This window comes from Lepidothrix coronata, unplaced genomic scaffold, assembly GCF_001604755.1.
Source record: "Lepidothrix coronata isolate B3197 unplaced genomic scaffold, Lepidothrix_coronata-1.0 Scaffold0, whole genome shotgun sequence".
NCBI lineage: Eukaryota > Metazoa > Chordata > Aves > Passeriformes > Pipridae > Lepidothrix > Lepidothrix coronata.
The window spans coordinates 15322316-15350160 of NW_016690180.1; the positions used below are offsets into that span (position 1 = coordinate 15322316).

The window sequence follows — 27845 nt, forward strand, 5'->3', positions numbered from 1 at the left end:
ATGAAATCAAAAGCACTATGGAAATGTTAAGTTTGCTGCATGACATTTATGTTGACACTGCAATCAACTACACATTAGGAAATTCATAAATGTAATCTCCTTCTATTTAAGGGCATTTAACAGGCAACAACAAAGATAATACTTTATAAATTAGCTGGGTACCACATTACTAGAATCAATTATTCAGAATCAACGTCTTAAAAATATGGCAATACAAAATCTTTTATACTTATTGCAGTAGGCCACTTTAAAGCAATTTTTTTTAATGTGAAACCCTTTATATACTTCTCAAGTATTAATTTCTCTGTATGCCACAGCTTTAGTTGTTTTGGGGTTTTTTTTACTGCAAAGCTGGAAAGGGGAACAATATGGCTGACTTCGTATTTTCTGGTTTACTGCACTGCAAAGACATTTTGTAGGGTCCTTCACTGTAGGAATTTTAGAAGCCTGTCCTGCTTAATCTATCTAAGAGTACAAGTTTGTTATTCAGAAGGGAAAGTATATGTAACACAGCAAACAGATGCATGTGTCCCACAGTACTCTGCCTACACAAAGGCAGTCCTGACTCCAAAGATGGTACAATCCCATAGGAGTATATTTCCTAGCTTTTCTAACCAAAAATAGTTACATACCTGATATAAATAATCTTCAAATACAAAATAGTAGTCATCATTGCTTGCTGTCAGCTTTACATCCTGTAAAGAAAAAAAATACAGCAGTTTGAAGCCAAAAGGCCTCACTTCAGACTCCCATGGAGGCTAAACATAACACAGTGGAAGAAGACAGTTTCACCATTGAATCATGAAACAACTGTAGTTAAGTTTATACTCTATATTTTAAAATTAAAAAATACTATATTAACATGATGAAGTACTCAGAGTAAAAACTTGAAATGGAAGCTGTTCTTTCTTTCTCACAAAACCAGTTATTCCTTCAAATGAAGGTACCATTTCTTTACAACTTAAAAGTTCAAATTAAATGTCTTCCACAAGAGACAAATCAGGCAAAAGGATTGAGTTCACAATAAGTTCACACTAGTTATTCTTACTTTCCATAAAAGCAAACTATCTAATATTTTCCTTGTTAAAAAAACCCAAACAAGAAGATACCAGAGTGATGAGTATATAAATCGTTCAATCACTATTTAGTGAACTACTTACCTTGTAAATCAGGCTGTCCACTAAAAGGTCATGCTGAATCACATTTGACTTAAGCTGTTCATAATACAATATATCCTAAAATTAAAAATATTATCATCATCAGTCTGAGACACGACTTTATATTTAAACTAACAAATTCAATTTTCAGCATTTGAAAAAAAAAAGCATGTATTCAGCTGAAAAAAATCACTTCATATTTAAGAAGCATTCTATCATGGTTTATTCGTTTAAGCCCTAAGAATTAAGACGTCACCAAAATTCACAGAATCCACAAGGATCATCGAGTCCAGCTCTTAAGTGAATGGCCCATATGGGGATTGCACTCACAACCTTGCTGTTATTAGCACCAGGCTCTAATCAACTCAGCTAATCTCAGGATTTTGAGACATTATAAAATGAGCTCCCCTTTAGATAATTAATAAAATTAGAATGAAGGGACTAATTCAAACCAAGGATCCATATCTTCCAACATTTGGTTCTCTCTACATCTTTTCAATGCTCAAAATCATTAGGCTTTATTTCTTTGTTACCCTCTATTTTCATGCACCTCTCCAACAACAGGTTCTGTCTTATCTTCGAGCATTAGGGAGTTGCTGCAGATGTTTGACATTAAACTAATACTAACCTCTGAATAGCCTAAATTTGTGCAAAGATGACATGATAAATATTTTAAAAATCTTGTGAAGAGTACAAAGAACTCAGATCTTTTTTAAACTCCAATTACTTCCTGAACATCTATAGAACATAAACAAGGATGAAGTGATGGGGAAGAAGCAGAACAAACACTTTTCTGCTTTCACTTATTCTATCCTTTTCTTCTTAGTAAGAGCTTGCAAAGGAAAAAAAAAGAGAATTAAATATTGCACTGTCGTCATGTAACTCCCAAATCCCTAAATACTTCACTGCCATTATGCCTACAATTGATTAACAGTTTCTGATGGATTTGAACTAACTGATAAATTATATCAGCTTTCCTGAAGCTCGTTCCCACTTCACAAAACTATTTGGAGTTCAAGGTATCTATATGGACTCCACACAAATACTTGTACATTCCAAGCTTTACATGTTTACTGCTTATTTCTTTGGCAAATGGACAAGTCTGAAGTAAGGATTTAAAGAACAAATGGGAAGTAAGATGAAATTTTGAGAGGGAGAGAATGGGAAAAAAATTAAGTCTGGGGAACATTTTAACTGTTTTTTGTATTAATCTAAAACTAAGAAGCAGTGAATAGTATACACTTAGAAACTATTAGAATTAATATATTATTTAACTGTTTAGTTGAAATGAGGACAAAAGCAGTATTTATTAAGTCCTATAAATATTAAGTATTTATTAAGTATGACTACCACGGGGAAAATATGTTTTTTGAGAAATAAAAAGGGGAGGTATAAATATTGTACTACTACTTCAGAAAGGATCATACATAAATATTTACTAAACGTAAATTATTTGCAGTATGAACATAACATTCTGTTCTGCAAAGCTACAGAGAACTACTCTAATACTTGAGTTGCAACTTTAAAGCATCAATACTGTGGTTTAATCAAGTGTAAAACTACCAAATTAATAATGTCTAAAGGCTTTTTGGCCATCTCAAATGACTGTCTATATTAAAACACAAGAAGCTAATAAAAAAAACCCACAGAAACCAAACACCAACCAAAAAACCCCCAAACCAAACCAAAACCCATGCCCAAGGGGTTGGAACCAGATGATCTTTAAGGTCCCTTCCTACCTAAACCATTCTATAATTCTAAGATGAAGAGAAAGGCAAGCTGTCCACCTGAACTAGAACTCATGCAAAAATGTTTGAGAAACACACCAGAAATTACTGAAACAGGACTTGCAAAGCAAACTCAATCATAACTATTCTAAGAATAAAGCTTTTAGCTCATTACTTGCCATCCAGTTCCTTTTAAATTGTGATTGTTGTGATGGAAAACAATCCATCACAGTGCGCTTCGGAATCATGCCAGGTTTTCAGCCACAACTTGGCTACAAGAGGATCTTGCCCATGTGTCTTAATAAGACCAGAGGCTTGTGATTGATGCTGCATTAATAAATTTATTCCTTAGATCTGAATCCTAAACATGATTGGTCACAGAATTACTTTCAAGACATAAGACTCTCCAGTGTCATAAGACACAGGGAAGAATATTTTAAGAGCCACACTCAGGCTTCAAAAAAGATTAAAATCTCCTTTTACTGTTTATTGGCTGCATTTCTTTCTCCAGATGAGATAACTCACTACTATAGCAGGTTTCAGGAATGTCCAAAACCATATTACATTTCTTATGCTATTTAAAATATTTTCACTTACAAAACCAAAGTCTTATCATCTTCATCCAATTCATCATTTCTTTATCTGCCAAATCTTCATATAGCCTTGATTTGTAAACTTTTTCCCTTTTACAAATGTGTTACATTTTTATATAGACTGTAGCTTTTCTCAAAATTATACATTTTATTATACCACACCTCCAAATCTTTCCAAATTGAAATAAAGTACACTTCAGGCTTGCAGTGGCCAGCCCTCTTGACCTTACAAAGCCACATCCCAAAATTTCACCCCAGCACTCATACAGTACCCACTTGAGAGCTTAAGGGAGCTCAAAGTAGCTTACAAGCAAGAGAGAACAGTACCTTTCAACAGAACCCAGCAAAGCTACTTTAAGCAGAATCTGGTGATTCATCTTCTTTAAAATGAAAGTTTGGATTACTCAGCAGCCTCTCTGTAGGCACAATCCACCTGTGTCGTGTCATGAAATCCCTCACACTAGAGCTGCACTCTCACTGCTGAACTGTAGGCAGCTCATGAATCATTTTTAGTTCCCCTAGCCATGTGATGGCACTATCTACACTTGCCTCTCAAATCTAATACAAGAAATGAGTGGGTGAAGCACAGAAACAGGAGTATGAAGAAAGACTGACATTGATGAGACCAGAAAAAAGACACTAAGATTTATGGGAATGGGCTGAAGCCTAAAGAATGGCAACCAGCACTAATTAGGTGAGCTCTAGATTTTGAAACAGCAGCACCAGAAACAAGTACAAAACGAAAAACCTAATCAGATTACACAAAGAGAAAACAGATAAAAGAGTTAAAGGAACTTCATCCTGGTAAATCCTTGAGGAGGGTCCAACATTTTTTCTCCTTTTATCAGAGACCTGTGAAATCTAGTTGTAAAGTACATCCTTCTCCAGTCAAAGAAGATGACAGAGCATTACTGCTGCTGGATTCTCTGTTGTTTGGATGGGGAACTTTGGCTACTGATTCTAATCTAAAAAACACTTCTGATAAGGCACAGATATACATAATGCTCCCTCACCTATTATTAAGTTTTTAAACCTCAGAAACTACATTCAGTAAAAGCAGTAGTAAAGTAAAGCATTACTAATTTTTCCATAATGGAATTTTCAGAATTAAGATTTGCAACCTATTAACTCAAAAAAATTACATGGGAAAAGAAAAAGCCCATCAGATAATGAACAAATTCTTTTCGAAGCACTGTTTCAATAGTATGCAATGAATAAATAATCGTGAAATACTCCAAACAGAAGGGAAAAAAAATTAAACAGATTCTCAGTAAGTGTGTGCCATCCATTTTGTGCAATGAGGCAGACATCCCACAGGAAATCATTGTGACTTGTGTGATTCAAGATCATATGATAAAAATATATTTACAGCAAATTGGATTGTTTGCACAGACAATATTAACTGTGACACTGCTCACCTTTCAAATGTTTGTCTTTGCAACCTCAAAAACGCTCTTTTAACACAGTTCCTCTAAAATGTACCATTACAAATGAAAACTAACAAACAATTCATTGTCAGGCAATGTGTTTCCGCATTTCTAAATAATCCCGCATAGAGAGCTCACAGTTTATCAGTTTTATGATTATGATGCCAGATTGTATATCATCCCTTGCCTGGCTGTATATTGGCTTTATACAGAGCTTTACTGAATAAAATTTTCCAAACAACAATATTGGATGCTAGCATACCAAACCCTCATAACGTTTTACATTAAAGAAAGGAAATGCACAGTTCATGTGAGTTAGAAATTCATACAGTTATAAATGTAATAAAGCCTAAACTGCAAATCAGAAATCTTACAGGCAAGCAAGGACTGCAACCACACAATTCAACTCCAGCAGAGAAATTATTCAAAAGAGGTAGAGAAAAGAAGTGTTTGATACGAAATTCAGCAGATCATGCACATATTAAGCACATAGTACAATCAGCTATGAACTAGAGTTGAACTTTAAAGGACATAACAGTTTGGCTGACAAATACATTAACAGCCAGACATAACTTGTTTCTCTTTAAAAAATATAATCATAGAAAATTGTCCATATGTATTTCAGGAAATGTATTTTTTCATAACAACTCATGCTTTAACTGAACATAAGATGAAAAATTTATCATTTTTCTGATTATTATCTTGACTTTCAGTAATCAAGACAGAATACCTGGCTTTTTTATTCAATTATTTCATTTTTCATGTGAAGATAAAAATGCTTTTAAAACATGAAGCATTTAACAGAATATAAGCAGATGCTATGTAGCCAATAACAGTAATTTCACACCTGTAATGTTTTTGCTCTCAAAAAGATAAAGGCTTCTAAAATTCAAACTATCACAGCTTAAATCTAGTCTTGAGCATCTTAAGTAAGATGTATAGTATTTCATTATTACTTCAACATCTTCTACAAAAAGATTAGTATTTTATTTACTAGAAACAAAAGCCAATTTTATCTTTTCAAAAACAAATAAACTAAGTCATTCTAATACCAGTCCAAATAACTTGAAGTCCTTAGGTAAGCTGTCAATGAGTAAGATTTACAATTGTTTCTATGGGCAAAATTTTATGAGTGTACTATGTAGTTACCAATAAAAACCCCCAGTATTACAAGAAAATGGCTACACCCTCAAAGGACATGAGACTGCAAAATTCTCACATTTATCAGCAAACTTATATGTATTTTTGCATGTTATTTTTTAATGATGCAATAAAAGCCTTGCATCAAAGGTTTCCCAGTTCTGCAAATATTTTAAATAGGGATTTAACTTTTTAAGGTATATTAGATATATTGACTATAGCATGGCTTCAGATACTGGAAAATAATTCATTGTTGAGGACTTGCATCAACTATAAGGTACTATGAAAAACTGCTGCTGTACAAGAGAGTATGAAAACAATTCACACCTTACTAGCTCCTCTCTAAGTGTTTTTGATTGTACACATGCACAGTATATGCAATAATATATGAAGCAATTTATAAAATATGTACATGCATATGATGAAAGGTTCAAATAACCAGGAAAAACTTATAACACATCTTTTTATAAAACTTGGCAAAAATAGGAGAGGTCTTCTTTCCAGGACATTTTTCTTGCCTCCTTCTGAAAAAGTCAGCATCATATAAGAAAACCTCAGGAGCCAGCCAGCTCAATTGAATAATTTGTTCTACAGTATTTTGCTTATACATCTATTAAAAAATTAGGCAAGAGCCTATAAGACTTCATCACAGCACAGAGTTTTTTTACATCATAATGTTTATCAGTTTCTGTGACAACTCAGTAGAGCATTTCTATTCTGGAAAAAGATCACTAGAAGATATGTGTTTGCACTTTTGTGTTCTCACCTAGTCTTCATACTTTACTCTCACTTTGTTCCTTACCTCTGGCTGATTAGAAATATTAAGAATGAGGGCCCACAGTTCAGCTCGGAGTGCTGTTGGGCATCCCTGACGAACATATTGTTGAGCTGCAGCACTGTCTTCCTCTGCTAAAACTGTAAGAAACAAAACAGGTAAAGCATTGATATAGTGTAAGACTTCTTTCAAATACCCTAATTTTTAACTTTAAAAAATGGTTTACCATGCTGGAAGCATTAGCTAACAGGAAAACACCAAAAAGTTCTGGTTTCCACAATGCAATTAAGTAGTTCCTTGGGAAACAAGGCCACTGGTAATAATAAGCAAGGCTGTACTACCTTCTGTCACAAAACAGAAGGTACGTATCCATGAAGCACTTAGTACGTATCCATGATTATATCAAGGCTAGTTGCAGCTAGTAGGCATCACGCAGAATAAACAGTCATACACAGTCACAAAATACTCCTGGTTAATTATGAGTGGTATCTCAGCTCAAATAGGAGATTGGCACTCATTCTGGCTTTTTTGTGTCTCCCTTGTTTTCATGTTAACTATACAAGTACCTTCACAGGTAACTGTGGGGCAAGAACTTTCTATTTCAGAGTGAACTATCATGTTTTCTCATTTGGTGTGTGTACTCTGGAGGATAAAGACCTTGTTTTTCAAAAGATTTTGATTTCCCTTCATACTGACATAAAACAAATACTCTACTGTTGACAGGTGTGCTTAGATGGGTCATTGTTGTGAAGCTTCAGGCTGCTCTGTCACAAGGGTCTCATACCGAATACAGTACTGTACGTACTGTAGGACAGACTGCCTCACTCCTTACTTATATCTATACACTTGAGAGATACACATCTTTAGCTATTGTAATCTGGCAAAAGTGTTTCCCTCCAAGGTTACGTGATTAACTGTACTCTCATACTCAAAATGTTTTTTACAACAGAAAGAGAGTTCGGAGAAATTTTTGTGGTATTATCTAAACATCAGGTAGGTGTTGTGCCGGTATTCAGAAGTTTCCAAATCCATATCCTCTGATTTTTCTGAAGTCTCCATGAAACAACTTGCTTTTCTAAATATCAGTAAATTCAATATTCACAATATCTGCCCTGACATGACTTAGAAGGATGAGGTTTGGAATTAAAAATCTATCTAATTCATTCTTGTCTTCTCTTAAATACTGAATAGACCAGTTTGCCAGTTTTCTGTTTAACCTGCAGAGCTTTAACACAGACATTTTGTGATCCTTTTTTTCTAAATGAAGGGCAAAAATAAAAAAATTAAAAACATTCCTACATTCTCCAAAAAACTTTAGAAAGACTTTAGATGTGATTCATCTCAGTGTCCATGAGTGTTTATCCTATTTTTTTTCTGAAACAAAATATTAAAATGTAGTTTTGCTAAGTACAACAAAGAAAAATCCTCAGACTTGGCAATACATCTAATATAAAAGCAAAATCATTACATCAGTGGCAACCAAAGTCATAATTAACACCCATTAGAGCATGCAGCAGGACTCTCACTGAATGAACTGGGATTTCAGTTTATGGTCAAGACTCTTAGCTTACATTTTTACAAAATTTTGAGTCCTTGCATATAGAAAAACTAAGGCATTCTCCTTAATAGAGGTTGCCCCATACAGACAGGACATAAGAATAAGAACTACAGTGTAGAGCTGAATGGATGGCTCAGGGAGTTCAGAGAGGTAATTTGTTTGGACCAATGGGAAAAGAACAGAGAGGTGGATGGTACCTAATGAGGTGCTCTTGAATCAGAAAACTTACAATGAAGGACAGAAAGATGACCACAAAAGAAGAAATAAGAAAGGTCACTCTTTTGTTACTGCAACAAATAAAAGAGGGAAGGGAGTACTTCTGAGATGGTATCCTTTCTCTTTTTCCTTTGATGGTGCTAATGTTTAGCAGGAATCACAAGAGACAGTAAGGAGCAAATATTGATGGATTCCAACTATTCCTTGTATGTTTCTTCTATAAGCAAACCTAAGCTATGAAATTATTATTTTTTTAATATTTCTCTCTTTTCTTTTTTTGGTTAATTCTTAACCTACTGAAACAACCCAGGAACCTCAGGAACCTTTTCAGAAAAAGCAGGATGCGGAGACAAATGAGCGAATTTTTCAGAGTGGCAAAGTATTGCAATATTCTGCAATTGCAAATAGTCATTACAAAGACTCTATTCTGACGCACAGACATAAATCCCATTACACTGATGAGAACTTTGTGTGCAGAGATGGGAATCCACAGTATTTTGATTTTAAAATGAAATTCAGTAGCAGCATAAGTTAAGTTATCACCAAAAAGCTATGTCTCTGTGCTTCCCATTTCATTTTTAATGAAATATCTGCAGAGTTATTTATCTGGTAGCTACTGGTAGACTGCAAATGTTTGCTTTTCTGTCTCTGTCTAAATGACAACAGTATTACTGACTGTCTTATCTAAACTACAATGGTATTACTGACAATGCTTTGTGTTAGCCTGTCTAAATTCTTAGAATTCTAAAAGGTACATAGAAATTAAGATACGAATTTACTAAATACATTCCTAACTACTCACAGTTTATTACAGATAAAAACAGATCCATACCTTTTTGTCCAACACGTACATGTTCATTTTCAAAGAACTCTAGAAAATACAGACACAGAAAAGAATGGCAAAAAATAAATGAAAAAAAAAAGGTACTCCAGCTGGTGATGTATTTTATATTTTTATTACATCCCATTAAATTCAGCTGATATGTACTGCTAACATCACTAAAAATTAACCTGCATCAGCATCAAAGTTCTCCTTCAAAATCTAACAGGAAATAATACTACAGGATTTCTTCTTGTCTGAAGGACACAAATATCAAAGCAGCACTATACTACATGAACTTAGATTTTCAATTAGGTAAGTTTCCTTTTAAAAAGAATACTGAAAATAATATTGATACTATAGTGATTTCCATTTTTGTATGGAAAGACCATTTTAAAACCTCTTTTACAGGCATAGATGCATCGATGGAAAACCAATAGAAATTATGCACTATTTAAGATACTGAATATTAATATATGGATATGTCCTGTAATATTTTCTTAAAAGTAGTTATTTAAAATACATTTGTGTGTGTGTTTGTATTAAATATATATTTACAAATATATGATAAAATATAAATATACTTAGGTATGTATATACAAATAAAAGATATTTTTTATATATGTGTATATATATGCCTATCTGTTAGTTGGCTTAACATTTATTGATATTTTCTGTACTTTTGGAAACAGTGAGTGTGGTTCTCTAGATCCTGAAGTGTTCCAACATACTGAAATTAATGTATTTTCAGCTTCTGGTGATGACTTTCAATCTTAGCCAAAACTGACTCTTCATATATGCAATGTTTTCTATTATTAACTGTGTTTTACTAAGAAAATCACTACAATCATAATATTTATGGTTTATTATGAGAAAAAAATACAAATTACTTGGTAATTGCAAAGTATTCTACTCATTAGTGTTCTATTTAAATGACTGAAGCACAGCATTAGCTCACCAGGAGGCACTTGTGCTGAATCATCAATACCCAGTTGTCCTATATTTAAGCCTAGTTCACTGAAGTCTTCTTTCTGAAAAGAAACAAAATTACAAAAAAGTAATTAACAATGTTTAATTCTCTAAATCACTAGAGATTTCTCCTTAAAGGCTTAATGTAAATCATTTCTAAACCAAATTAAGTTTTTTTAAATGCATATGAAATGTGGAGTCAGGTTTTAAAAGAAAAGAATCTCATCAATTCTTACTCTAGGTTTAGTTATAGGCCCCAGTTTGCATGTCAACTATGACATGGATGTAGTAAAGTGGTGAATGAAAGATCAGGTTAAGGATCTCTAATTCCCAGCTCTTTTCCAACCCAGGTGAAAGCTTTTCTACCAGGATAAAATCCCCAAGAGTCTCATCAGTGAAGCATTAAGAAGAATTCTCCTATTTTCTAATTATAATACACTAGTACTCAAACATTTCCTTTCATTTATAATCTGACAATAAAGGGACTTAAAATTACTTTGAGAAGAAAATCAGAAGCTAATTCATTGTCAGATTACTGATCTTGTACAGGATCAAATAAAACTTTAGAATTAAGGTACATATTTCAAGTTTCTTGTACAGAAAAAATGAGTAAACGAATAAAGTGTACAGAAATGTGTTTTTGGCACAAATTAAACCTGTGTGGCATAAAATCAAAACTTCCCTACTGGCAGATAATTTACTGTTTATGTTTTATTTTTCATTAAACTTTTTTATTTTAACTACATATTTAGATTGTTTTTCACCTTCAAAAGGAGAAACTTATGATGATACTCTTATTCCTTAGAATCTTTTTCATTAGAAAGGCAAAATACCCCTCACAGAAACCCCTTACAAGAAAAAATATACTTACCAATTCTGAAATATCTTTAACTTTTAAAGGAACCTGGATTAGCCCAAGATGATTTCTGAAACTAGGCTGTTCTCCATTTTCATAATTTGGGTTTCGAAGATTCATCAGTACCTTAAAAATGGTAGCTCTGTCATTCCTTGCTTACATTCAGAACTCTTCTTAACATCAGCAGTATTAGAAATAGTAAAATCAGCACAAAACCATTTCCCCCAACTTACATATATAGACCCAAATTATTAAATTATATCTCAATATTTTCAAAATCAAAAAGGATTCAAACTTTTAAGGAAGCAAACACATTCTACTTGAAAAGTAGATTCAAAATATGAATAAAAAGGCAGAAATAATTTTTGATTTATGGGATTAAGTGCTGACTAACTAGTAATGTCTTAAGTAAAATCTACTTCCTCATCAAAGCTATTCAAATGCCAACGGAATATTTCTGATGGCTACGGTATCCAGGATATTCTTCAATATTGCTTTTCTCTGAAAGAATTTTTATCCATATTCTTACACTGGCATCTTATAGAGCTTCCAATCAAAGTGCTACATAACTTACTACTAAAATAATTTCTTACTAAATAACAATGTATCTAAATATCTTTTTTCACTTGAGACCAAAAATAATTACTAAATTGAAAGTATAAAATTTAAAGGACAAGGAATCATGTCAAGATAAGTAACTGCAATCTATAAAGGAATTTAAAGTGTCTTCCATACTGTCATTCCTTGGTATAGATTTTGATATGATGTTGAACCACAAGTATTCTTTCTAACATGAGTTTCCATCTCTTATGAAATTCTTTAATAACATCCTACCTCTACAATTCTCAGTCTTGTAAGTATTCTAATACCATATAACCTCACTGTCAGACTTGTAAATTTAAAGCAACTCCGGAAAGGAAACAGTAAAAAGGAAAAAGAGAGTGATCATGAGGGTCATTGGATAAGGTTAAAAAGAAGATTGGTTTGTTTATAGATCCAAGATTAAAACACAACTTGTTTGTTATTATAGTGATGGAAAACAGAATAAATGAAACATTTTCAAGATTCTTATGATAAGTGAACAAAAGAAGCTCTTTAGAAATGTCATAAAATGTATATAAAGTTTATTGTTGGATTCAGAAATGCATTCACAATTCATAACTATGAAACAATTTACACTTAAGTCAGAAACACTATAATCTCCTCTACAACTACAAAGCATATTCCACTAAATTTGCACTGAAACATATTGAAATGTGAACATATTAATTCTGACTGATAATTCAGTAAAACTTCTAAGTTTTACTCCGTAAATTTGGAGGCCAGCTTAACTCCAGAATTCTACACTATTGTCATGCTTTAGGTGGTTTCTTTCCCGTATAACTCAAAGAATATACAGATAACAATTTAAAAAATTTTTTCCAATCATATTTTAATCCAAAAATCTCCTACTGTGTCACCATTAAGTTCATTGTTGCCATGTTTATTGTCCATTATTCCATGCCTGTTCTAGACATAGCTGGTAAAGCAAGTTCTGTTTTACTCAGATGTCTGTGCTTGAACCACACGAAATTATGAATATTACTGTAATTTCTGAGTTTAAATCCACAGTTACCATTCTTTTAACGGTTCAGTCTGATAACAGACAAAAGCCCCCAAATTCCACACAGTCCTGTTTCATGTTTGATTTTTTACAGTCTTCATAGACGACCTACAATTTCAACTGCATACAGGTCTGCAATCCACCACCAAAGAGTGTATCAGCTTCACATATTGTGATTTATCAGCTTAATGTACTGGAATTTAAAACATAAAACGAATTACAAAATCAGTTGGAGAATTGCTCTCAGAGGAAAAAAGTTAGCCCCCAACTGTTCTTTGGAGAAAGAGAAGTTTATCACAGGTACAATTTAAAACTGCAATTAAAGAAAAGGGACAATAGCATTTTGTCCAAACATTGACTGTTATAAAAAATATCCCAAATTTCACTTGCTATAAAGGACAACTTGTATGAAATACACTTAACAATTATTTTCCCCACTTCACATAAAAGACTATAATGGATACAAGTCAGTGGCTGAATATTGTTTCATAAATGCTTACCTCAAGAAAATCTTTAGGTGCATAAACAGGCCGGAAGAGACTTAGATCTGTAATGAGATTTCAATGAACTACGTTAAAACCAAAATACGAAAAAAACATACCCCATATCTATAACACAACCTAGCAATCTGAATAACATATTAGGGCAAAGATCAAAATAACCCTATCACAGATACCATGCCTACAACCACCACATATTCTCTCACAATTATGCTACTGATAGTGCCTTGGTTTTGTAAACCCCAAGCAAATGGAGGGAGGGGTGTTCTTTAAGGTCCCTTTAAGGGACCATTCTATGATTCTGTGAAGTGAACAGTACTCATAGGATGCTTTTACTTAATCCTCATAAGCCTTTAGACTGAACCAGTCCTAGACATGAGACACAATATTCAAAAGCAGGGTATTTTTTTAACAGCTTAGATTGTTGAATTGCACATACTGCTGTCAAACAAAAACTAGGGAGTAGTCATAAACAATCCGTGAAAAGTATCTGCCATCAGACAGGTTGTACTGTGATAGAAACTACCACCTTTGAAAAATCCTTTATTTTAAGGAATTTGGATATGAACTAGCAATACAATTAGTTTTGCTCTCCAAAAGTAAATCACTGACTATTCTGTGCAACAGTTATTTTTATCTTTTTCAAGAAAAAGTCTGAGCTTAATTATCTACAGTTCTGAACATTTTCTTTTTATGAGCCTAAGTTTAAACACTAAGGGGAGCTTTGTCCTAATTGTATAAATCTATAAAGCACTGGAATATGGAGTATTCTACCATAATCTCTCAGTGATGATTCAATACTAGTATACCATAACTTGAAGCAAATAACAATGAAATACTTATTTATGCATAATAACAAATTACCAATGAGAAAAAAGATTGAAATCAGTTTGCCTTGAAGAGATTAACCTTTGACTGATAAGTAAGACGTGCATGCTACCTCTCTATGTACAAAAATGTAATGCATGTACATTTATTTGACCTTACCTGGCTCATCAGTTCCCATTTCATTCCATTTATTAAGCAGTTCTTTCTGTTCACTTACAGGCCTCTGAAAGGCACACAAAAAGTAACTTCTTTTTTTAACAGTATGAATAAAAACATGCCTATTTCAAATATGCATATATTAACATAACACTTTAAAAAATAGTACCACAAACTTATTTGCTCAAAACTTTTTCCCAGCCTGAAGGTATATTCTACTGTAGGAAGCCCAGGTTCCACTTACAGGAAAAAAAAAGGAGCCCATTAAATAGTTTCAGGTGTTTATTAACTAATTTTATGCTATTTAGTACTTAGTTTCACGTTATTGAAGATTTACTGCACATTCCATAGAGCTGTTGGATTTATTCCTTCCCCAGCAGTCATGAAAAACAAACACAGCGCATCCTTTATCTCATGATGAACCATAGACATTCTGCCACCTATCACAGAGGTATATCAGGGGAATGAGCAAAAAATTCTAACATTACTGCCTAATTCCATGATCTTTAAAACTAAAGCCTCTAAATTAACAAAAAAACCCAATAAAACAAAACAGAGCAGAATGAATGACAAACAAAATCAGCAGTGTGCCAGTATCTCTCTCTCCCTTAATGTACCAGTTCAACTACAGCCTTCTCTGGCACACAGAGTACACCTATATCACACGCAGGCTGCACAGCTAGAACTTACACAGCTGAGTTTGCACACAAAATGTTCTATTGAAGAGCAATGAATGCAGTAATTAGCTTTCCAACGTGCTGCTCCCTCAAGAGGATAATTACTGCAACAGCAAAGAGGAAAATCTACCTATGGCCTTCATTTTCTCCCAAGTTAAGTCGATGCATTCTTTTCCACTATCCATATATATATATATATATATCCATATCTATCTATCTAAACATCTTTTAAATAACTACTTTTAAGAAAATATTACAAGACATATCCATATATTAATTATTCTGCACTAAAATTGTCTGGATATCAGACATGCAGCTCTTGATAACCATGTGTAAAATGAACATTACAAGTGTGCAAGACAAGGTCTAATTTAAAAAAAAAGTCAGTTTGACATTAGAAAATTACCTTCTGAGCTAGTGGGATACTGAGCTCTGTGCACATGCTGTTTAGACTTTTTAGAATTCGCTTCTCCCAGCTTCCCTAAAATACACACAAAATATAAATTATAGAGAATTTATTTTTCCTGAAAATGGCATTTATCATGTAATAACAAGCAGCTCTCTGAAGTCATGTATAAGAAAGGATAGCAAGAGTCACTAGCTGACATCTGAAAAAATATTAAGGGAATATTTACATGTTTCTTTACATGAAAACAACAAATCAAATAGATTTCATCATTTACAACACAATTAAAAAGCCAGAAAATTTAGTTGTTCATATTTCAGATGTCAAAGAAAGCATGTATTTTTCACAATTACTGATTTTCATATATGCCTAATGATCAAGTTTCCTTATAGATCAACATATAACAAATTTTTCCAATAATTATAAGCAATTCAATCAACTGTGCACAGCAAGTGCCTTCTCCACTTTGTGATTTGAAGAGAGTGAGGGTCTTTCCCCACAAAACATGTCTTCGATGTTGTCAGAAGTTTAAAAACGTTAGAAATTTGGTATTCTGTAATGCTCAAAAAAATAGCTCTTCTAACATAATGCTCAGGAAACAGTTCTCTAATCTGAGAAAACAGTAAGTAGACAATACCTCAGCAGAAAGTGGAAAGAGCAATCAGATTTTTCTGACTATTGCATTAGGCTGCAATAGTGCCCAACTTGTGGCTAATTCCTCTTAAGTTAATGACAACTAGGACTGACTTCCTTTCCAACTGACTTAGGATTTTCCTTCCCTGATTACAGCACCACTGGTGGGTTTTATATTTAATTTAGTTTTCCGTGGATGATGAGTCAAGCCTCAATCAAATGAATGCAAAGACTCCTCTTAATGTCATTTAGTTCTATTTATCACTTATAATTTGCTCTAGACACAAGTTCTACTACAGTTAGTTACTGTCTAACCATGCTCCTCAAAGTTCTGTCCAAAAGAAGATGCAGTTTATTAACAGGAAGCGAATGAAGGGAAGTGCAGAAGTTCAAATGTTCTGTTAAAAAATAAAATATGTATCTTGTCTATAATTGTTTCATTTTAGCTTCCATTTACAAGACACTCTCATACCTTTTTCCATCAAACACAATAGCTCACTTTCACCAGACTTTTTTTCTCACAGTCAAGTCATGCCTTCACTTTCTCTTGCATAAACAAAACAGAAATGAGTTTTGACTGTAAGGAATGTTTTTCAAATTGCATTATTTTTTCTCATATTCTGCATAATATTTCTATTTAACTATATTTTTATAGTTAAATTCCTTACAAATGCTGCAGTTAGACAACACCATGCCACAAACTGGTTAATCTCTCAAAGAGTAGTACAGAGCATTTACTATTTTGCTGAGAAGTGAGGTTTTGTTGCTAGAGAATTAAGAAATGAGAGGCATGAAGACTACTAAGCCATACAGGATAAGGAAGTGGAAACAGAACAAAGAGGTGTTAGTAGCAAATTAAAAAATCAAAGTGAAATTATCGAGATCATAGAATCACAAAACACCAGGTTGAATGGGGACCTCAAGGATTATCTGACCCAATATTTCTTGGCAAAGCAGAGTCTAGACAAGATGGTCAGCACCCTGTCCAGCTGAATCTTAAAGGGTCCAGTGTTGGAGAATCCACCACTTCCGTGGGGAAATTATTTTAATGGCTGATTGTTCCCAGTGTGAAAAATTTTCCTCTTGTGTCCAATCAGAATGTCCCCATTACCTTTCATCTTTTTCATGTGACTCCTTGCAAAAATGGAGTCGTCTTCTCTGTAGCCATCCTTTAAATACTGAAACATGGATAAGGTCTTCCCTAAGCCTTCTTTTCTCAAGGCTGAACAATCTCAACTCCCTCAGCCTTTCCTCACATTGCAGGCTTCCCAGTCCTTTGATTAGCTTTGTGGCCCTTCTCTTGATCTTCTCCAGCCCTCCATATCTTTTTTGTAGAGTGGGAACCAAAACTGAACACAGTATTCCAAATGTGACCTGAAAAGCACTAAGTAGAGTGGGATAATGATATCTTTATCTCTGCTGACCCTGTTAATGCAACCCAGCATCCTGTTGCCTTTCCTTGCCACAGCAGCACACTGTTCACTCATGTGGAGCTTGTTTGCCACCAGGTCCTCTGGGTTTGTTTCCATAGAGTTGCTCCCCAGCCTGTGCTGCACTCCTAGGTTATGGTTTCCCACATGCAAAACCTTACATTTGTCCTTGTATTTCATAAAGCTCTTGTTAGCCCACTTTTCCAGCATATCCAAGCCTTTCTGCATGGTGACTCTCCCTTCTGAAGTGGTTACTTCCCCACCCAGTTGGGTACCATAGCAAACTTCATCAGGGTACACTTGATGTCATCAAAATTAAGGGAGGACGAGGGGGTTGGGGGGGAGAAAAATAGCACAGATATACTTGAAGATATGAAAACTACAAAAGAAGCACAGGAGAGGTAGATGGCAGCTTTGAAAGACTGAGAAGCAGCTCATTCCAAGGAGCAATGGACTTGGTGTGACAGACAACTGCCAGACCAGACATTAATATGCTTATTGCACTGGGGATGCAACATGTTAGTAATTAAACTCTTATGGACAGTCCTAAACTGTGCCATAATTCAGCCTTCAAGACTCTGCCCAGTAAAAGGTGTTCAAAAAAATGCAAAACGTAAAAAAAAAAAAAAAGTGTGAGGGTTATACAGCCTTTCCAAGCAAGATATCCTTCCCTTTCTCCAGGACAGTGAGCAGAAACAATACACTGTCCTTGACTGAAATGAAAGGCAGAGGCAGAGCTCATAAAGTAATTTTACTGATGGTAACAATACATTTTACAAGATGATCCCTGTAGTTTTATGGAGAAATTTAACACTAAGAAAACACACTGCTAGGATTGCTATGGTTACAATGATAACATTCAGTAAAATAGCAGAAACTGAGGAAGGCAGCACTGCAATTTGAAAACTACTTCATAGAATCATAGAATGGTTTCCAGTACCCAAAAGGGGCTTATAGGAAAGCTAGAGAGGGACCTTTCAGAAGCATATAAAGTGATAGGACAAGGGGGAATGGGTTTAAACTGAAAGGGTAGGTTTAGATGAGATATGAGGAAGAAATTCTTTACTGTGAGTTGGTGAGACACTGGAACAGGATGCCCAGAAAAGTAAGTTGTGGATGCCCCATCCCTGAAAGTGTTCAAGGCCAGGCTGCATGGGGCTTTGAGCAGCCTGATCTCACAGAAGGTGTCCCTGCCTATGGCAGGGGATTGGAACTAGAGAACTAGATGATCTTTAATGTCTCTTCCAACCCAAACCATTTTATAGGTCTGTGACTTACAGCATTACTACTTATTGCCATTAATGCTCTATTTTTCACTAGAAATCTTGTTTTTCTTTTGAGGTAGTGAAAACAATACAAAAACTACAGTCTGCTACCTATGAGAAAAAAAGAACTAATTTGAGGAGGAGAAGGGTTAATTATGAACTTTTTAATATGTATTCTAGAAAAATACTAATATATTTTTAATTACTGATTCAAAGTCATTCCGATAACTGATATCAAAGATGGTTTTCAGGGAATATTACCCTTCTTTCCAGAATTCTGAAGGAGAGCAAAATTAATTAAGATAGAAAAGGATAAAGAAATTGTCAACAAACTCATAACAATGGAAACAGCATCATAAATGGTGACTGTGCCTAATAAAAATTGAGTATGCTCTGAATAAAAAAGCTTGAAGAAAAGTTGTCTGCCTATGGAAAGTAGTCAATGTATTCTTATTTTGCTTTGTTGGCATGTGTAGCTTTTGCTTTGCCAATTAAACTGTATTTATAACAAGATTTCTCACTGTTGCCCTTCCGGTTCTCTCCCATTTCGCTGGGGGGAAGTGAGCGAGCGGCTGAGCTGCCTCCAGGGTTAACCCGCTCCAGAGGACATGGATGACTAATGCTCTTTGAAACAGGGCTATCTAGTTTTGGAACTAGCAAAGACAGGACTTCTCCTTCTCATTTTTAAACTACTGAAATAACAGGCCTTTCTACATAAGGCTAAAAATACTGGCTACTGTAAGTATTGTATACACTTTTGTAAAACAATAACCAGTGAAACTGCTTTAGACAAACATACACATAAATATAGCTCTGTGGGGTTTGCATTAATCAGGCTGCAAATTGTGGCATTACATTTCACACCACACAAGAACAAGAAAAATTGGTTAACACAATCTTTCTCCCCAAATGCTAAAGACTGAAAACCAGGACAGCAAGGTAAGACTTCCTGGAATAAACAACAAATATGATTGTAAAAGTAACACAATTAGTTGAATACCTTGTAAAACAATACTACAATGTATTTCTAGGCACGGCTGAGTTAACTACACTTTTATCCTATCTCATATGTTTTGGTCAGATCATATTCTTGAAGCTTTTTTTGCTTTTACATTTTTATATGGATTTTTCTTTTTTTTTTTCAAATGGCATATACTGGCAAAAAATTAAAACCAATGAAGCAAATATATTTTTTTCTGACACCAAAAATCCTCATTTAATCTTTATAGTTCAGTTTCTCTTATTCTCCTTCAATACACTATAAGCTCCTTAGCTCTATATTTTTCATCTTCCTTTCACATTTTTAAGTCCTAAATACATCTCTTCTTTCTGAAGATCTCACTGTCTCTGCAGCCTGTTATCTTTCACTGCGATGTGTCTCTTCAAAAAAATATTTTTGTAGCCCCAAGTGAAATGACCTATAGCTTCCCTTTTTCTTCTTCTCAATAAAACCAAATTCTCCTCTTTGACACAGTCACATCATCTCTATTCTGGATTTTTCAACCACTTGCCACTATATCATACTTCTTTCACAGCTGGAGAATTACTTGAGCAGGTTTTTATATATGTAAAGTGTCACATATATAGTATTACTTTGATGCAATTACAAATCTGTCCTTTTCCTAAAGTACAGAACCTAGAAATTGTATAAATACATTCTACAGAGTAAATCTCAAATAATCTAATTAAAGATCTGATGTGAATGATAAAACTGATAACCACCAACCTGTGCTTTCCTCATATAGGCTAAAGGTTCTTTAATATGCTCAGGCGGTGCTGCAGGATGACAGGGCAGAGGAAACCTTAAAGAAAATACAGTATACCTTCAATGTTAAGATTTAGTATTTTGCTTAATTAATCCTGTATTTGTAAACCTAAACACAAACTTCTTTCATGAGAGCACTAGTAAAAACACAGTGTATGTCGATCAAAACTAAAAATTATTTTTAGAACTATTTTTTCCTCATCCATTCTATGGATACAAATAATATAACAATATGTAAGAATAACATTTCAACATGAGTTTTTCTTATATTAAAAAGAATCTCTTATAATTTCACATATTTGTAAAACAAAATCGAATAATTACATTTACAAATCAGGTATTTTAAAGGTGTATTCTCTTCACATCATATAATCTTTATGATTCCCTGGAACTCTCACTCTCCAGGGCATTACATTTTTTCAAGAGACAATGTATTTTTTTGGAAGATATCCCTTAAAAATCAATAGTGAGCATGTACATCAATTAGAGCAATTAGAACTTTGAGGTGTTGATCCAAGCAAAGTTGAGTGTTCACTCATAAACTGCATTATGCCAAAATGTTAGATCTGGACCAAAAATAAAAAACCAAGCCAAACACTAATTTATCTCCAGTAGTGCAGATTATTTCCAATGTGTTATTGCCAAACATTTTATCCAGCTTAGTTTTAAATATCTAAAATGTCTTTCAGGAAACAAAATTTACATATAGCTTCTCTAATAGTTAACCTGAATTTTCATTTGTTTAGATGTATTCAGTCAGTTCCTATCATATGTTTTTGGGAAACCCTCCCCAAATTTCTCCCCGTTCTTAACTGATAAGGTCATTCTTTTACTTGCTGCGAATGAGTTCTGGACTACCCTGTCCCTATGTGTAAAATGGAATCAATACTAACAGATTTCAGCAATGCTGTTTCTTGTCTTTTCCACAGTGCTCATGAAATCCTGGTATTCTTATTTAATTTCAATTTTCCAGTGCTAATTTCCTTATTTTGCTGCTTATTTCCATGAACTCAAAGAAAGTATCAGCGTTAGCCATAGAGATGGGTAAATATTTCTCCCTGGAAAGATATGATGAAGACGAATCCTTACTGACAGACAGAAGCATTTGGCTGAATCAAGTCCCAGCTACTACTAAGATACATTGTGCCAAACTGGTAACTCTAATAAGCTTATTTAAATTAGCACAAATAGATTTCCATACACATTTCCTATTTTATAGTTGCATTTAAGGCTATATCTGTTATGAAATTCAGCTTTCCACTGTGTCAGAATGTAAAGGCAACTTATGCTTCCCAAAAGTCTAATCCAAAGTTTGATGAACAATAATAAAAAGGAAACTTGACCAATTTTGGTGTGTTTATAACCATATCTCAAGCATGATGAACACTGTACACACTAGTAAGCCTAGAGATCCAATATCTTAAAGAATTTTAAAAATAACAATACAACCACTATGTGCAATGCTGTAATAAACATCTGAAAATAATTAAAACTCATTTGTAGCAACTACCTCATCTACACAAGAATTATATTATGACTGTTGGAACCTTTGGAAATAAAGCAACAAAGAAAATACTAAAGTAACTAAAAAAATTGGTGATTTGGTGATATTTGTTTCACTCATTCTTTAAAATGTACTTGAGTCCAATATTTTCACTAGGATGAAAAAGAAATAATGACACTTTAAAAACAGAAATGAAGCAGGTACTGTTGGTATGACAGATCTTGCAGATTATAGTAACACTTTATACACCTACATATACAAATGAATCAAAAGTAAATCATGGGAGTAGAGCTCATTAAATAAAAATACTAAATAAACTCACACGTTGAGTTCACTATAAACAGCATTCTGAAGCTTCTTTTCCCAACCTGTTAAAATAAAAAAATAACCAGAAGACAATTTCAGGAATTAATACTAACAGAACATGAATCAGAGGTTGCTTTGCAGTCACTGGAGTTTTCTGTCTGTTCCTGTCTACCTACCAGACAGATAGGAAGAGATGAAGAAATCTTAGTCCAATTCAGATAGGAAAACTACAAGTTGAAACCTGTGTAAAGACTGAATATCCTTTATTTCCATCTGCTATTCAAATAATTACAACATAGTTTTGGTTAAAAAATTACATCCTATTTTTTCAAAGACGTCATTTTATTAAAACATCTATTAATATTAACAGAAGCAGTGTTCCTGGTGATTATAAATTTAAAATCACTTATCATAAAATCTTTACATTATAGTTACATAGCCTACAACTTCCAGTGCAAACAGGAAATTTAATGAAGGTAAAATTTTCAAGAATACCTCCATGAAGATTAATTTCCATTTTCAGAAGTGACTGAACTCTCGTATCACTCAGAACTTTAAAAAAATTTCCACTATCTTATAAAATTATAAAAGCATTTCTTTGCATAGTATGTTTTCCAAAATGCTGATGGAATCCAAGAACATTTTCCCTTTTAATTTTCTCTATCTAGTTTAATAATCTGCAATCACTGAATGTCTGCTTCTGGCTCCTGTCAGTGACAAGACATCAAGCTGCACTAAGGACTATATTCATCTCTTATGACATATAGGTGCTTACATAGATCTATATTGTTCACAAATGTATCAATGAAGTATTACAAACCTGACGTCTTTAGAAAATCCTTAATATCTTCTTTTAGTGATTCCAACTTAATTTCTGGTTTGTGTAGGCTAACCTAATATGAAAAATAAATGAACAAATAAATAAGCATCAAGCACTAAAGAGAAAGTAAATTGCATGATTTAAGTTATGAAGTAGGACACATACATGCTTAAGGTTACACACAAAGTAAACTGCTTCTTTGAGCAATGGTAATTGCAGCCAAAAAAAAAATCAGTCAACTTTTTTCTCACTCAATGTCTTTGTCTTTTCCATCAGTGCTAAAAGCTGTATGTTGGGAAGGAGAGAAGGGAGCACGAGTATGCAGTGACATATACATTTAATATTCTCAGCAAGTACCCCACACACTTAGCAGAAATGGTCATAAATACACACATACACTTGTAAAAAACTAGCCACTCAGTGTATTTTACCTGAAAGAATCAAACTGAAAACATTCTATAATTTTGCACTTAACCTCCCACAGTTCACCTCTTTCAGACAATAAATGTCATTTTCAGACCAAAAAAGCCAACTGTGCACCGAACATTTCCCACTGCAGCTGTGACTACTGGGTATATACAACCTCTTGTAATGAAATGCACTCCACACAGACAATTAGGCACCAACCAGCTTTATAACCATACCATGACACTACCACACAGATGGTGCTGCAGATTTTCCAGCAATAGCAGGACCAGCTGCTATAGCATCTCCCTCTTCTACAGCTAGACCAAGAGGAGAAAACAAACACACCATAAAGGTACAGAAGGACAACAGGCAGAAACTCGGAAGTTTCTGTGAAGTGACTACAAATACATATTTTTCTGAGTATGGACTGTGGCAATAGCTGATTAACATCAGATAATAAAGCTAGAGGTTTAGAAAAAAGAATAGCAACACTGGCTGCCAACCTGAAAATAACACCAGGAGATCTGTGTGCAACTTACTCCACTGCCATGACAGCTCAAGGCACATGTTAGAAGCATATGGTCATATCATCTACATAGAAATGTGAGACATCTCTTACCAGAAGCTACTCAACAATATGCTGTAGGCCTATCAGCTACTGATTCGACTGCAGTAAGTTATACTGCTATTAAAAATAACCTTTCACCAGCTTGTGCAGTTTGCCAGCCCTAACAGCAGTGCTGACTGCACAGCATGCTTTAGGTCCATCACACACAACTAAAACTCCACAATCCTATAATTTGCCTTACAATTTATACATGGAAAAGGGTGTTTCTGTGCTGCAGAGCTTGTTGGAAAAGTCAGTCTACATGAATTTTCCCTAGTTGAGAAGAGGAATGGCCAATAACTCCAAGACTGACAGTACTGACACCAGTACTTCTGCTCTTATTTCAAGTCCCCTTGCCAGTACAGGTAAGGAAGGCTTTTATATTTGGTTTATTGACTGCAATAGCAAAAAGACTGTAAGCATGCTTTTTGAGGTCTGGTGAATTATACATAAACTCTCATGTCAAATGACAAACATATACTCCATTCAGCACAATGGTAAAAGCTGGCAAAGGATCACTGCTAATATCAGGGAAACTAAGATTTTCATTGGAGTTCTTGGGCAGCTCAAACAATATCCTTTTAAGCAACAGCCTCAAGGAGTATTTTATAAAGGATTCCTCCTGCTGCTAGGCAGTGGGTTTGTACTTTTCCTATAGGAATTTTAAATAAAATAACATGCATCAAGCTGGGCTGATTCTGCAGTACTGTTCCTTGGAAGTTTTTGTGCACCCTTCTGTAAATATTCAACTTTGTCTTCTGGGTTAAATATAGCTAATTTTAATCTCAAGGTCCATGGGTGTTTACCTGTCAGACCTGGTACATATGCTTTTTAGATATGTAAAAAGCCCCTCACAAATAAAACTCATTGACATGTGATGAATTACACACAAAAAAGCTTCTGTACAATCTACTAAAAGGTGGGTTGTTTTGACACTGTAAACAGTGTGAGACATGACAGAAGTGCTATCAGAATAGTATTTTAATTCTCTGCTGTTCACACGTGTGAGCTCTTATCTTATTAAGGAAGGTCTGACAGTCCAATTGACAACTCTCAGTGGGTTTTTTGCAGATTCCTGGAAATTCTGGAAATTGATGCAGTATATTGCATTAGAGGGGATAAAGGAGTTCAGTCTACAGACTACTTCCAGCTTTCCCTGTCAGGCCAAAAGAACAGAGGTCTTTCCTGTAAATTGCTGTTACCAACACAGCCTGTTCCCCAGATGCAAAACAAAAAAAACAGTGATCCTCTTGCATGCAGCAGGATGGCAGTCAAAAGAGAAGCAGGACAGCACTTCGGGGAAAACTTTTTCCAAGGATTACATTAGTGCATCAACCTCCACCAGTTACCTTCACCCCTCTGTGGCCATTTATTCAGTCAACTTCTATTTCATTATTCCTAGCCCTCTGCAGCTGCAGCAAATATTCTTAGACTTATCTTTAATTTATCAAAACTTCTATCTTTAGCCTCTCTCTGGTGTAATTTTCTTCCTTTGGCTGAAAAATGCCCTACTGAGACAAATTTTCATATAAGACATGAAAATTATAATTTTATAATTTCATATAAGACACCAAATTATAGAGGCACTTCTGTCTCCACTCTTGTCAATTCAGGATTTAATTGCCAAAGCCTCCTCCCATTTACACTTTCCCTTTAGTTTACTACTGTATTACCATCAATACATTCCTAAGTGCTAAGCAGAGCAAGAGAGCCATAGAAACTCTTAGGGAGTCACTGCCCTCTGGACTGGGGCAAACTGATCAGTTTTCAAATCAGAAATTAGACAGCTGAAAGGTGAGAATCCAGCAGACAGTCCAGCTAGTGGCTGCAGCCAGCTCTCACACAGAAGAACATACCCTGCCTCTATAAGACATAACCAGGGAAAATATCCATTTTGGAAAGTGAAAGGTAATCTTTCAGAACTGCTTTGCTGTAACTTAACAGCATGGTGCCTCTTTAAAATTTATATGGGTGTTTATGGGAACTAAAGTGAGGAATAGAGGAGACTTAGAAGAGCTAATGTTCCAAAATTACTAGACCAGGTCTCCCACATAATTTTATTTTTCCTTTGGACACAGTGATCTAACTTATACGATGTTGTACTAGGTTGCAAAACACATTTAGGTGTTTATATTTTAGCTAGGGTTGGTTTGTTTTAAACTGCTTGGTACAACATTCTGCCTAAGTCTCGTTTGCATTTTCATTCACTATAAGTTTTTGGTAGAATGAAAAATACGTTGACAAAACTTTATTTATAAAAAAAGCATTACTACAATTTTACAAGATAAAAATGCCTGGCTAGGGTTTATTGGGAAAAAAACCCCACCTCGATGAGATTTGTACTGATGAACTGAATTCATTTCCTGCATGATCAAAATGCAGTACACACCCAGTAGACTCCAATTTCAATACACACATCTTGATGAAAGAGTATCTTACTTCTAGAAGAAAAATAATATCTGGTACTACAAGGAGACTATCTATCACAAGCAGGGTAACAGACAGTGAGCAATATAGGGGAACAATCCACGAAGGCAAAGGGTGGCAGCCAGACCAGGGAAAAACGTCACAATATTCAGAGGCTGAGTCAGGCCAACACAGAGCCCTGAAAGGAAACAGAGACTAATGTAGCATATTTCAGCAAGAAATAACGAATTATTTTTAATAAATGTTAATGCCTAACAGTTTCTTTTCCCATAAAACTAGCATTGTGCATAATCTTATGATAGGGCACTGGAGTCCAGGTGTTGAGTGTCTATGGTCTTGCAAATCAAGAAGCAACTGATTGTTAGACCTTCCTTCATAAAACAAGCTCTCATTACAGCACTTCTTGTACCCTCTGTTCTTCACCTGTACAGAACAGCAGGATAGTTTTGGGACTTTCAAAATTTTGCCATACTTTCTGATGACTAAGGTGCCACTAGCAATCTTTTGTGTATATCTTTGCCTTCGATTTTGGCAAGGTATCCTGCTGAGATCTAGGCAGTCAACCATCACAAATGATAATCTAAACATAAACTCTCTGTGTCTGGATGCCAAGATGGAAAAAAATCCAGACACTCAACATTGATGAGGCTGAAAGCAAGCAATAGGATAGGGCAGCACCAGGATAAAAAAGTTGGTGGGCACAGTAAATTGATTCATACAACAACTGAACACAGAGATCAACCTATCTGCAAATTAGCATCTAAATTTGGAAATGGCATCATGACTGGAGCAGCAATGATCATGCAAGAAACAGATCCATCAACCACAGCACTCAAAAAACTAAAGGAAAATAGCTAGAGGATCAGCAACATAATACAAAGAGGAGGCTTGACAGAACAAAGTGTTCCAGCATAGCTCCTGTGTTAAACTATTTCTTTTCTCAACAAGAATAAACACTGCAGAGAAGTGATCCAACTAGACTGAAATGTGGAACTGCATCAGGTGAACACATATTTTTATCCTGCTGCAAACAGTTCTGCAAATAACTTTACACAATCTAAATATTTTTACAGGCTATCCACTATAATTTCTCTTCAAAGCCTTTTTGGTTTAGATAAGCATGTACCCTCTCAAAGCATTTATTACTGTTCATTATGAATTTGCACAAGGGCACAATGTTTTTTGCTTTTATTACTATTATTTCCCAAATTACAATAAAGCATAATCCCCAAATAAAGCCTAACTTTAGCAAAAGTAAATTCAATGAAAGCT

General features: G+C 34.5%; 1 protein-coding gene across 1 annotated transcript in view; it reads right to left on the reverse strand.

Annotated features, from left to right (window-relative positions):
- Positions 1 to 27845, reverse strand: part of TBC1D19 (TBC1 domain family member 19) — a 46669-nt gene that overhangs the window by 13542 nt on the left and 5282 nt on the right. Inside the window, exons 2-13 of the mRNA XM_017804926.1 lie at positions 23132 to 23204; positions 22328 to 22373; positions 20463 to 20538; positions 15409 to 15483; positions 14329 to 14392; positions 13342 to 13388; positions 11254 to 11364; positions 10372 to 10444; positions 9426 to 9464; positions 6847 to 6959; positions 1161 to 1235; positions 633 to 695 (exon numbers count right to left, since the gene is read on the reverse strand). Coding sequence (XP_017660415.1) covers positions 633 to 695; positions 1161 to 1235; positions 6847 to 6959; positions 9426 to 9464; positions 10372 to 10444; positions 11254 to 11364; positions 13342 to 13388; positions 14329 to 14392; positions 15409 to 15483; positions 20463 to 20538; positions 22328 to 22373; positions 23132 to 23204 — 855 coding nt within the window. The remainder of the gene's footprint in view (positions 1 to 632; positions 696 to 1160; positions 1236 to 6846; positions 6960 to 9425; positions 9465 to 10371; positions 10445 to 11253; positions 11365 to 13341; positions 13389 to 14328; positions 14393 to 15408; positions 15484 to 20462; positions 20539 to 22327; positions 22374 to 23131; positions 23205 to 27845) is intronic.